A 13,162-nucleotide genomic window follows, 5' to 3' on the forward strand; every position below is an offset into this window, starting at 1 on the left:
GCCAGATGGTGCCCAAGAGATCCGAGCATCTTATAGAGATGAAAGAGATTAAAAGAAATCAGTATGACACGATTTAAATTCCGTAGTATGGAAGCTTGGACATTAAAATTACTGATCTATTGTGCCAAGGATTGTTTGCTGGAAAAGTACTTATCATAGACCAGAAAACTCTTCTGCGATCGAGTTTTGTTTCGGTATATTAAGAAAACTTTACCCTGTCAAAGCTATCCTCGGATTTTTCAGTTGTTTTTTAAAGCATAAAACTGACTATAAGAAAATTTGAGTACACAAATTCATCTGTAACCATGACTTCCAAACGCAGTTTCATCCTAAGTTACGCCATACTTTATTAATCATCTTTTATGATTTGCTTCGGTTCAGAATATTAATAATATGCCAAAAGCAAATAAACCAGTTTACCGTTTCTTGTAACCAAATATCAATCGAATATTAGACACAGCGATTAATATTTCCGCCATTAATTGATGGCTTCTCAACTTAAGACTGTGTAGGTATTCAGTGGTTTTGGATAGATATCTTAGTAACTTCACAAAGCACTTTAGTTCCTTTTTACGCCTCAACTCGTCCTACTCGATGGGGGACAATTCAGGCGACAAAGTGCTCCTCTCCGTTATAAACTCATTGTACACAAGTTGCGGTGACAGAAGCTCTGCAGTTCAAGAAAGTGCTAAGAATTCTCTGGTCCAACTGAGTCTTGCGAACGCCGAAACAGTTCTGCTGAGTGCTTGCAATTTCCTCAACAACAAAGGAGCGCCATCCAAAACACATCAAATCGCAATTTTAGAAGTGCTAGAAAAAAGCGTAAAAGATGGCAATCAACAAAAAATTACTCCCGGTTTGGCTAGAAAGTTAATAGAATGCAGTGTTGGAGTTATGATCAATAACAAGGAGGTGGTTCCCGAGTTACAAGGGGCTGCCAGTTCTGTTCTGGTAGCTTTGAGCATGAACAACTTTCAATCTGTTTGGAACGAGTTGGAAAAAAAATTAGACCCCGGTTCTCTGCCGCATTATTTCACACTAAAAACGTTGGGAACCCTCGCTACATTGCATGCTCAAGAAAGTTGTCCAAAACTGAAACGTATTTTAGGACTTCTATTGCCAATGTTTGGTATGGTCAAGTTAGACAACATGAAGTTTGTCTTTGCGACGACAATTGCTGAGTTTTGTTCAGCAATACATGAGGCAGTGTCGACTGAGCCCGAGAAATTGGCGGATTTCAAAACCGAGATTGAAGCCGAGATTCTGTCGTGTTTTGACGTCATTTTCAATGTTTGGATTGCCGTCAAAGATCAAAGAGTTCAGTTGGCTGTTTTAGAAGCGACTACTAAAATTTGTTTTCTTCTACCTTCAGGAAAATTTGAGGAAAATGTTCCCAAAATAACCCAAACGATATCCAACATGATGAAAAAATCAAAAGAGCAAATAACGCTTTTAATCATTCTTGGAACTTTTTTGGAGGCGTGCGTTGAACAAAAAAGCGCAGGATTGGAAACTATTTTTGACCAAGTTTGGAATACTCTTTTTGTCATTGTGATGAGTTTGAACGAAAGCGAGCTGGCAACCAACAAGACTTTCAAAGAACTTTGCAAGATTTACTCAACACTGAACAAGCGCTTTGATCAGAAACAACTCTTGACTATAATGTCTAAATTTGATAGCAAAGAAGAGAATCAAAAAATATTCGGTCTTGTGATTCTGAGACATCTGATAAATTTTGACTCCGAGCGTATGAGCACAGGTGATAAGAAAGGCGTGATTGTCAGTGGTTTAAAAAACATCCTTGAAGATCAAAGTTTGAAGGTGCGCAAAAATCTAGCCCTGACTATTCTCGCCATTGCTCTTCAGGATTTTCTATCTACTGAAGGATCTTACCCATTGATTGAATTTATAGTAGTAAATAGTGCTTTAAAATCGAGTGAAAAACCCGCCAAATCAGGAGTCCGCAAGGTGAAGGATACTGATATGGCTAGCCAACTGGTTAATGAGCTAGTAATGACCTGCCAAAATGTGTTGCACAAATTATTTACGAACATCATATCCCTAAACTTTGTTCTTTGGCCTGACAGTATGCAGTTTTTGATGTCGGCGAAATGTCACCATTCAGTGCACAACTTGAGTTCGAATCTCTTGCTTCTCCTTAACAGTTTGGTAGAAAACGGCGATGAGGAACTTTTCTCAATCGATTTTGAAGAGCATATAAATCTGCCTCGGCCGATTGAGCTTTTCGTCCGAATGATCATCTTGAGTGGAGATCCTCCGATAAACTCTTGTGGTACAACCTACATGAACCTGCTCCAACTTTTGAACCCTTTCTTTGAGGACGAAATTCAAAAAATGTGGTCAAAAGTTATTCCTAAGTTAGTGACTTATTTGGAAGTTCACGAGAGCGAAAACTCATTTGATCAAGCTGCTTGGGAAGAACTTCTTTTGAAGTTGTTCTACAGAACTCTAGGCTTGTGGGACGACGAAGAAATTTACATTCAAGTAGCAGACGCTCTCATAGCCCAGCTGAACTTATTTTACCTCTCAAACAATGACAGTCAGTCTAAATATTTCACCTACAAATGTCTAGGCTTCGTCATGCGACAATCACAGAGTAAAAAGTTAGTTGACAAAGTTGTGGCGGAAACCTTAGGTACAGTTGATCATTTAGATCAACATCAAAGGGAAGGTTATGCTATCGGCTTAGGATACGGAGCTGCCACACATTTGGACCAAATTTTAGAAAAACTGGATTGTATTCTCAAAGGAAAACCACTCGAGGAGCCAAAACCAGCCGAAGCACCGCCTCCAACTAAAAAACGATTCGGATTGTCAAGCTCATCTAGCTCTGCTCCGAAAGCAGTGACCAAAGCGGTCGACGATAAATTAAAGGCAACAGTTATGTTGGCCTATGGGAACGTTTGCTTCTACGCGCCCATCAATTTGATAACATCTCGAATGGAAGCTTCCATTTTGAAATCACTGAACCCCCATTTCGCATCAGCGAAAGATTTATGCCTCCGTCAAAATGTACTAAGAGCCACTAAACTTTTAGCAAAAAGTATGCATGAGGATCATCTGAAACAGAAATACGTGTTTAATAACCGAAATGACATTATCAAAAGTCTGCTCACAATTATCCACTCGGAACCGAATTCAGTTTTGACAACATCCACTCGGCAACTCGGCTTTGTAGCGCTCGCTGCTCTGGCGCAGTTGACTCCAACACTGACTGACTCGGATGTGGAAAATGTTATCACAACTTGTTCACAATCTATTATGTCACTTTCTCAAGACAACAACAGCCACGAAAACAAAAAAGTCGAAACTATATCGGACGATGAGTATTCCAAACTAATTCAAGAAGCGTTTGATGATTTCTATGATTTATTAGAAGAAATCACCAAGCTGGCCAAATCTAACTTTGGACAGATGTTCAAAATTTTTGGACATTTAGAAAATGATCTTCTGAGCAACTCTTCGGCTGAAAAGTTGCGATCATTAAAAGCATGTCTGAAAATTTTTGAAACCTTCGAGTCACAGTTCAAATTTGCTGATAATTCTTCGTGTGAAGGCCTTGGTCAAATTTTGGCGCGTCTTTTACCGCTCTGCAATGACGAGGAATCAAATATTAGGAGCACCAGTTTGAAATGCATTGAGCGTTTGTACAAAATATCTACTCTAAATAAACCCGCTGACGAAGATACAAAAGCTACAGTTGAATCTGTTTTCGACAAAATTCGAGTAACAATTGAGTCGACTGTTAATTCGTTCGGTCAACTGAACGATTTGTCAAAAGTAGTTTCCTTTATGGTGGACGTTCAAGAAATTTTACAATACACTTTGACACTTTTTGGAGGTATCTCAAACTCGAATCAGAGTCATTCGGCCGCAGCATGCATTGCTCTAAACGGGATCTTCAAGCACAGAAGTGAGCAGTTCAACCATAACATATCTTCTATCGTGTCTGAGTTCTGTAGTGCTATGGAAACAGTTATCAGTGATGAAAAACTGAAACAAGGACTACTAAAAGCATACAAGGTTTTCGGAGTCGCTCATTTGAGTCCCGTGGTCCAAGAACTATTGTTGTCGCAGTCGATCCCGTACTCAGCGGCGACCAAGGAACTCTGGACTTCACTTTGCTCCGTAAACTCTAACGTTACAACCCAAGTACTGAGGCTATTTTTGGATCTTCTTACAACTAAACAGCCATATGAAGAAAAAGGAACAGTTAGAACGGCCTCTAGAATCGTTCTAGCCATAACTTTGACGTTTGAAGTTCTAAAAGACGTTGAGAATGTACGCGAAGTTGTTAAGACCCTATTTCCAGAGTTACTTATTGCGCTCTTAGCAAACGTTGGATCACTTCTGAAGACAGAAAACCTGAAACCAGCGAGTGGCGCAGCAAAACCAGCATCAAAAACAAGTAGATTCAGTCGGAAGAAGAAAAACGCAGAAGAAAAAGAGTCGGACGTGTCAGGGCAAACGACAAGCTTAATAGTGCCGAGAGAGGCGGCGAGCAGTGCGCTGAAATATTTGCTCGAAACACTAAACAACGAAGTTCCGTTCATACAACAATGTGAACAATTCCAAGAAAAGCTCACACAAAAGGATACAGTGTTTGAAGGTATTGAAAAACTTGCGGATGTCATATGCGAAAATCTAGGCGATTATTTAGCGAGGATTGTGCCTTTGGCGTTTAATACATTGAATAGTGTTTACGAGGATCAAAGAAGCTGCGCAGCATCATTTTTTGGGCAACTAGTTTTTAATAAATGCGGCGGCCAAGATGGCGGTTTGATAGATTCAGTTATGAATGTATTACTTTCTAAATTAATTGACAGTTGCTACGAAGTTAGAAAAATATCTCTAGAAGCGATTTCTAACATCGCAAACGCAGGAATTGAAAATGTGAAACGCTTCAGCACGCCAGTTTTGAACGCGTTAGTAATGGGTCTCGAAGATAATAAAGAAGGCCCTCAAAACGAAATTACCCTAGTAAGTTTGAATGGGTTGCAGAAAGTTTTGGAGGTTATCGATGAGCCTTCGGTTCGCAATGTGTTAAACACTATTTGCATTCGTATCAAATCCTGCTACGAAAAGAATCACGCGAAAGTTAGAAGCGCTGCGTTTCAACTTTTTGGCTCATTGACCAAATTTTGTACAGATGAGTCTAAAGTAACGTTCATTGACCAAATACATTCAATTTTACCAACTTTGCTCCTGCATACAAATGACGAAGACGAGGATGTCACACTTGCATGTAAGAAAACATTGAATCAAGTTTCACCGTTATTGAAAAGCCCAAAATTGCAACAGTTTTGCGAAATTGCCCACAAAAAATCATTGGCTCAATTTCATTATGGAGAGTTTCTGAACAATGTTGCAAAGAGCCTAATTGCTGAGATTCCGGAGAAACTTAATTTCTTCATAACCTCGAATGTTCAATTCTTCAAGAGTGCGAACCCGAAGTTAAGAGCCAACGCAGCTCTCTTAGTTGGGTTTCTGGTCGGTAATTTGCCCGAGGAACAAAGTCACGTGGTTTCGATTGATCACGTGTTGAACTCTCTGACCGCTCTTCTGAAGGATTCGGATGTTCAAGTGCGGTCATACACTGCCGAGTCACTTGGATTACTCAGTAACCTCATAGCTAACGCCTAACATTTGATTAGTTTTCATGTATATTGCCTATCGTTATCAACTCAACTCTATCCGTTTCATTTATCCTCATTTTAATTCATTCAGATCTTGTTAACTGTAGCCCTGCTCAAAAATAGGGGACTCGTTACAAGGTACAAATTACAAATAAAAAATTCTTTATACGGATAGCAATTCTTTAACAGGTAACATAGTGAAGGGATAGTAAACAAGATCCTTTAATTCAAATTATAAAATGTTCTTCATTCAATAGACTTTCTCGTTGCAAAGTGCTGTTTGTGCTAATTGAAAAAATTTGAAAGCAGTTTTAAGCAGAAGATTGAAAATCACCTTTGAAATCTAAGACAAAAAAAATTTCAGTTTCATTTTGAACTAGTTTTCAAAATTTACACTTGCTTATAACTCCATAAAAAAACAGTAAAGCAATCATTATTGTCAGCGCTGGTTCTAATGTTTCTTCACTAAGCTTTAAAACAGAGGCAAAGCTTTAAAAAGTAGCAAGAAATAAGCCTCGAATGAATATTTTTTTTTGCTACGAGTCGGATTCGAAACTGGAACCTCGAAGTTTGGCGTTTCACTCCCTCTTTTTCAGCCACGATACGCTTTTAAATCGAAAAACACTAGCCAGAAAAAAAAGCAGTGAACAGATGCTATACAAAACCCAATGCTACAGATAGTGATTATAGCAAAAAATATGTTATAAATAAACATAATCTATTATATTCGAAAATATATAAATATATTGTAAAAACTGGTGTAGTAACAAACAATTTTACGAAGTGCCCAGCTTTAATCAGTAAAATTGATCTAAAACTAATCATTCGTTGGAGTTGACCAAAAAATGAAAATCTACAAAATTTTAATATAACCCCCACATGAAGTTAACGGTATTAACAATTATGCGTGGAAAAAAATGGGGGTTATGCGTAGATCATAGATGGAGATTAAGAATCTAGATAAGCAAAAACAACGATATTAACGAAACAGAAATTGGATAATCAGTTTTGATACAAAACGACGTTTTTGCTCATGATGAATTCATATTAGTAGATAAAAATTTAAAATCTCAGAGCTGATCAAAACTATTATAATAAATGGAATTTAAGTTTTAAATCTAAGTAGTATAGTGGTGTTTTTCTATCTTTATGTTTTTTGTAGCTGTGAGATGTAATAACTCGATTTGATTTAAGAAGTCAAGTTTTATTGTTAATTTTTTTTCGTGTGCGTGGCAGTAACAAGTAGCTCAAAATGAAAGAATTTTTTGCAAGAAAAATTTAAAAAAAGCAGTAAATTTTCTATGAATAAACTTTGAAAAGCGCCCGCTTTAAAAATAATTTTTAATTTCAAGATTAAAAGTCAACTTTGAAATCCTAAATAAAAACACTTTCTAAATTTAGTTTGTTTTTTCTAAAAATTTACAAAACTGGCCGTCGTGAGATCGTTTTGACCATTGGTTACACTTTTTTAATCTCCATTAGAACACAGCACAGCAACTATTACTGTTAGTACTAGTTCTAATACATCTTCGACTTTCAAACAGAGGCGAAGCTGGGCTTCGCATACACAAGCTAGAAAACGACAAAAAACTGATCTTTAAAGTGAAATATCACAAAATAGAAGTGAGCCTCGAAAAATGAACTTTTTACAAGCTGCCAGGTTTGATTCTGCAACCTCGAGCTTTGGAGACTTTTGTCCTTCCCTGTCAACCACGATACGCTTATTGATCAAAAAACTTTAGCCAGAAAAAGCATAGAACAGAAGCTATGAAAAACTGAGTATTTTTATTCGCGAGTTGGCTCAGGAAAATGTGAAGTCATGCTAATACACTTCGCACGCTTGCAAGTGTAATTACAAACTATGCTAAAAGAAATCAGCAAGAGCTCCGATAATCAAAAAATAAAAACCAGAATTCTCAGAAAGATTTTCAAACTTATTCAAAAAGTGAAATTTTGTATTTCCGATGCTATTAGCAAGGGTATTGCAACCGCCGGACACTGGACATCAAAAGCTAAAGATGTTGTCCCAGCTCTTCCGTGGACACTTCAGCCTATTTTTAACCTATAAATACATAGCCGGTAATTTTAGCAGTTTGGTGCAAAAAATCCAGTTTTTGAACAACAAGGTACCGGGGTCCGAATCCTGTCAGTTGTAGTTTTGGCAGATTGAACATTTTCTGCTTAATTAAATCAAGTTTTTGGACTGAAAAGTGTTTGCTTATTTTTCTTGGCTCTTCTCACTGAAAAGTCCGAACAATTTTTTTCGTTTTAGGAAACCATGTTTAGTGTTTCAAAATCTAATTCTTCAAACCTATATAAAAAATTAAAGTCCTTCAAATCTATATTTCTAATACTTAAAAGCTATACAAACAACTGTGACGGTTTAAACAACGGTGTTTTTGAACATACAAGTGCGCAGCATTAATCAGGAAAAAATCTGTATTCAATCATTTGCTGGAGTAGACGAGAAAAATGATTGAATAAAAAGATAAAAATTACGACCTTAAATGGAATATAAAAGTTTAATCCAAGTAGTATACTGCTTTTTACAAATGTATATATATATATATATTTTATAGCTGTGACATGTAGTAATATGATTCGCCTTTAGAAAGGAACAAACTGAAAATAATTGCAGTCTGTTAACAATGTTCACATCTCTCATAATTTTAGTTTATGAATTCACCAAAAATCAGTTTTGATTATGTCGTTTATTGTCCCGGTTTCAAAGAAAAGCGGAATAACTATGCTTGGGGTGCTTTTGTTCATTTAGCCAATTTTCGACTTTTTAACTAAGCTATTTTGATGGAATATGCTGATTTGGTCAACTGGGTATTCATACTCGTCAGAAATAAATTACTTAATCAGAACTTAGCAGAACGTACTGTTTAGGTAGCAGTATTTAGACAATAGCATATTCATACTTCTCAGTAAGCAGAAAAATGCTTTATTAACCAATCAAAATTGAGACCAGCAAAAAATTAACAATTAATAATGATTTATTTCATAAGTTTCATTTCTGATCTCGATTCTGATTAGTTATTATACTATTTGTCTGCTTACTGACTACTGACTAAACTGAATAAACAATTTTCTAAATACAGACCGGACTCCCTTAAATAAGCACTAAGTCTGTGTTGAGATTCTCTTACTAAGAGAATTATCTCACAATTTGTCTATAACTTTCAACAACCTTGATAACAGAAAAAAATAGCGGCAAACACTAATTCATGCGCACAATGCCTCTGGTATCGAATATTAGCGCAGCGGAGCAAGCGTTCTCTAATTGCTAATGCGCCGTTTTAAGTTAGCTTTCTGCTGATTGACCGGTCTTCTAAAATACCCAGCTTTCCTATTTATGCAATAGTTTCAGGTGAGTCTACGCAAGAATTATGCACCAGCTGCGAGTTCTCTTGAAAACATGAAAATATTTACCTTGTCCTATAAACTAATTACTATAAGTTTCCGACCCATTAAAAAGTAGTCTCATGTCCTTCCTTCTGTGCCACGATCACTTGAAATTCGACCAACACTAGCCAACCAGTAAAAAAAATATGCTATGAAATTTCCAACGCCGCAGATCGTGATTGAAGCAAAAATTCTTCTAAAAGATCACTTTTATTTGCGACTTAGTTTGGAAAAAAATAGTGATATAATAATACACTACACTCACTAGCTTGTTTGTGTAACTATGGGTAACTATACTAAAAACGGTTTGAATCAAAATAAGCCTAGATTTAAGAAAAAACACCCAAAAAACCGTACCAGAAAATATGAATGGTATTAAAGAAAAACAGAAACTGAACTGACAGAAGCTACGTCAAAAATCAAAGAAAATTCGCAATGAAAAAGATAACAGCCTAAAACGAACTCCTCTAGAAATGGTTTTTTAGAATTGCTGATTGAAATGCGAAAAAAAGTTTCGAACCATGACATCTTGACTTTTGGGTTACCACGATAATGATGCACTGCCATTTTATTTGTCTCCGACCTTTATAAAGATCGTTGTTCAACTCCATAAAAATTTGAAAAAGAGTATAGAAAAACCAAAACAAACTGAATTGTTTCACGAAAACTTCAACCTACGAATTTTAAGGAAAAAACATATGCCCTTAACGCTTTTTGAAATATACTGACAATTTACGTTCGGGTGTATTTTTGATAAAAAATATCCGAGTTTGAAAAACTGGATCAGTAGAAAAGATTTTTATTTTGCCGGGTAGTCTGATAATCAAATTTCAATTGCAAATTTTAAGTCAGAGGTTGATCTCTTTTTGTTACCAAAATAATTTTGCTGTTCGACAGTGGTGTTTGAAATCCTTTTACCAAAAAACTTAGGTGAATATTAAAAAAAAACCAAAAACCAAACCACAAAAGATCAAAATTGTGCGTGAACAGACTTTAAGACTTTTGAAACAAGCAATTTTTGATGGGTTTTTGTGGGGTTATGATTCTGCTATTTTCAAATTCTGATTAACTTAAAAACAACGATTTGACGATATAATGAAATTTTCTGGTTGCTAATATTTTATATGATAAGTTAATACAAACAAATCACGCTACGGTTAAATTTTCGTAAAACGGGTTGAAATATATATTGCCCAAAAAAGTTAGAACAAATTTTCAAACTTGTTATGTGCTACTCTATTTTACAAACCCAAATCTGCCAAAAAAAAATTAAACTGCAATAATACTCAAAACAAATTTTGAACAAAGTAGTTATTATTTTCATTTTTTTTGTTTACAATTTTCAGTGCTTGTGCGACTAACAAATAGCCCGAAATGAAATTACTTTTAGAGAAACTTTTCTGAGAATTTTAACACAGTAAAAAAAAATTCAGAATTATCTTCAAAAAAAGCTGGACTGATCTGAAAGCGCTTTTATCTGAAGGTTTCAAAACCTCCCTTGAATACCTTTAACTTGAAAAAAAGACCAATATTTAATTTAATTTAAAATTTGTTTTTAAATTTGACAAAAATTACTGTAGTTGGGTGTTCTGGCCAATGGCTACACTTGTATATATCTTTCCTAGAACAAATCACAGCAACCATTATTGTTAGCGCTGGTTCTAATATTTCTTCACCAAGCTATAAAACAGATGCGAAGCTGTTATTGGCAAGCAAGAGCAAAAAGAAAAAAACGATAAGAAAAGTAGAAATAAACATCGAATGAAGAAACCTTCTGCTATGTGTTGGATTTGTACTTGCAACCTCGAACCTGCATGCCCGATAGTTTAAATACAAATTATACTAGAAATCAGCAAAAGCTCTTTTAATTTTTTTGTCATAGCTCTTCCGTCAAAGATAATTCAACATATTTTTAACATATCATTTTTTAATTGGTATTTTTGTCTTGTAATTGGACGACAAAGTACCGAGGTTGGAACCTTGCCAACTGTAGTTCTTGCAGATGGAAACATTTCTACCACGAACAATTTAATGTTTTGGACTAAAATGCATTGGCTTGTTTTTGCCAGTTGTTTGCACTACTTCGAGCTATTTTAGTGTTTCACATTTTTTACTATTTTTAATAAGAGGCGAAGCGGAGCTTCGCACCACTTGCGATACAACACTGACATAAAAATAAACAAAAAAAGCCGAAAATGAAATATATATATATTTAAAAAAGTAGATCATATAAAGTTTCATATGTCTCGATAGAAGTTCATTTCAGGCAAGCATGCCAGACACTTGATTTTTAAACCAACAACAACGGAACAAAATTTACAAAAAAAAGCGGACAATCTTTGAGCAGACACAAGTTGAGCCAAAAAAAATTGCTTTTATAAAAAAAATTTAAAATGTAACCCTAAGCAACAATTGCACTGGAAACTACAATGTAATTTGTATACAGAATAAAAAATCAGTGATGTGGCAGCTAAGCCAACAATCTTTGAGCTGAAACCACTTGCAGCAAAAAAAATGATTTTTTTAAATTTTTTTTCTTCAAAATTTCAAGTCTCTTTGTTACAATGGAAATTACTTACAGCAAAAAAAAAATCAGTGATGTGGCTTACTGCAAAAAAAAATTAGTGATGTGACAATTAAGCCGACCGACTATCTTTGAGCAGACACCAACTGAACCTAAAAAAAGGTTCTATGAATTTTTTAAAAATATTTTATGTCCCCCTTTGAAATAAGAATGAACAACACTCGCACTTACACTATATTTTAGCCGACAAAACCTGAGCGAACAAAGGAAAAACCAACAATTCGTTTTTCTCGGAATTTTTAAATTTCTTTGATACTGGAAAAAAAACGATTTCCGGCCACGACTCGAACCCCAGACCTTCGAGTACAACAGCAACTGCTTTACCTCCAGGCCAACAACCAGGCTGCAACATGTCAAGAAAAGGTAAAAAGAGAAGTGAAGAGAAGATAAGAAAAGTGAAAAGAAATTTTTTAACTGATTTTGTTATTTTAGTTTTTAACACGAAAAAAAGTCTATATTCCAGTTTGATAACGCTTGCTTTTCGCAAGCGTAAAATTTCTAATTCTAATGCTTCAAACCTATGTAAGCAAATACAAGATTGTAGTGGCTTTAGGCGGCGCTGTTTCTGATATCGGCGGCTTTGAACATACACTATCTATGAAAAAACTTCAAATATATACGCAGAGGCGAAGCAGAGCTTTGCACCACTTGCGGTACAGCACGAAAATGACAAGATTGTAGCGGCTTTAGGCGGCGCTGTTTCTGATATCGGCGGCTTTGAACAAACACTATCTATGAAAAAACTTCAAATATATACGCAGAGGCGAAGCAGAGCTTTGCACCACTTGCGGTACAACACGAAAATGACGATGCAAACTAACAAACATAAATTGAGATGATGAATCAAAAAATGTCACAAAAAGCTAGATCTTCCCAAATGTTCGTATCTTTGCCTCAATTCTCTTGACTAAAATTCGTTGGAAACACAAATTTCGTAAATTAAATTTGCACAGAAACAAAATTTAGAAAGCGGTAATAAGCCGACAATTTTTGAGCACAAAAAATGGGTCTTTCAAAAGAATGAAAAAATTACCCTCGTACAAGATTCAGATGCATAAAAAAATTTTGGCTCAGCCAACCGCGCAATTTTCCGGGGTCGTTTTTTGAAAGAAGGCAGATTGTAACAATTGAAAGAGCAATGTTTTGGACTAAAACGCATTGGCTTGTTTTTTGCCAGTTGTTTGCACTAAAAAAATTCAAGCTAATTTAGTGTTTCACAATTTTATTATTTTTACACAGGCGAAGCGGAGCTTCGCACCACTTGTGATACAACACTGACATAAAAAAAAAGCCGAAAATGAAAAATTTAAAAAAAACTAGGTCATATAAAGTTTCATATGTCTCGATAGAAGTTCATTTCAGGCAAGCATGCCATACACTTGATTTTTAAATTAACAACAACAGAACATAATTTACTAAAAAAAGCGGACAGTCTTTGAGCAGACACAAGTTGAGCCAAAAAAAAGCTTTAATAAAAAAAGTTCAAAATCCCACCTTAAGCAACAATTGCACT

At 35.5% G+C, this 13,162-nt stretch overlaps 2 protein-coding genes across 2 annotated transcripts in view; both read left to right on the forward strand.

Moving 5' to 3' along the window:
* LOC134839523 (integrator complex subunit 9-like) overlaps positions 1 to 13,162 on the forward strand; it is a 228,060-nt gene that overhangs the window by 62,543 nt on the left and 152,355 nt on the right. The gene's annotated exons all lie outside the window — the stretch shown is intronic.
* LOC134839530 (maestro heat-like repeat-containing protein family member 1) lies at positions 449 to 5,777 on the forward strand. Its single transcript, XM_063855113.1, has one exon. It carries the CDS (start codon positions 595 to 597, stop codon positions 5,662 to 5,664), a length of 5,070 nt encoding a protein of 1,689 aa, XP_063711183.1. The 5' UTR covers positions 449 to 594; the 3' UTR covers positions 5,665 to 5,777.

This window comes from Symsagittifera roscoffensis, chromosome 2 (genome assembly GCF_963678635.1).
Source record: "Symsagittifera roscoffensis chromosome 2, txSymRosc1.1, whole genome shotgun sequence".
In the NCBI taxonomy this organism is placed as follows: domain Eukaryota; kingdom Metazoa; phylum Xenacoelomorpha; order Acoela; family Convolutidae; genus Symsagittifera; species Symsagittifera roscoffensis.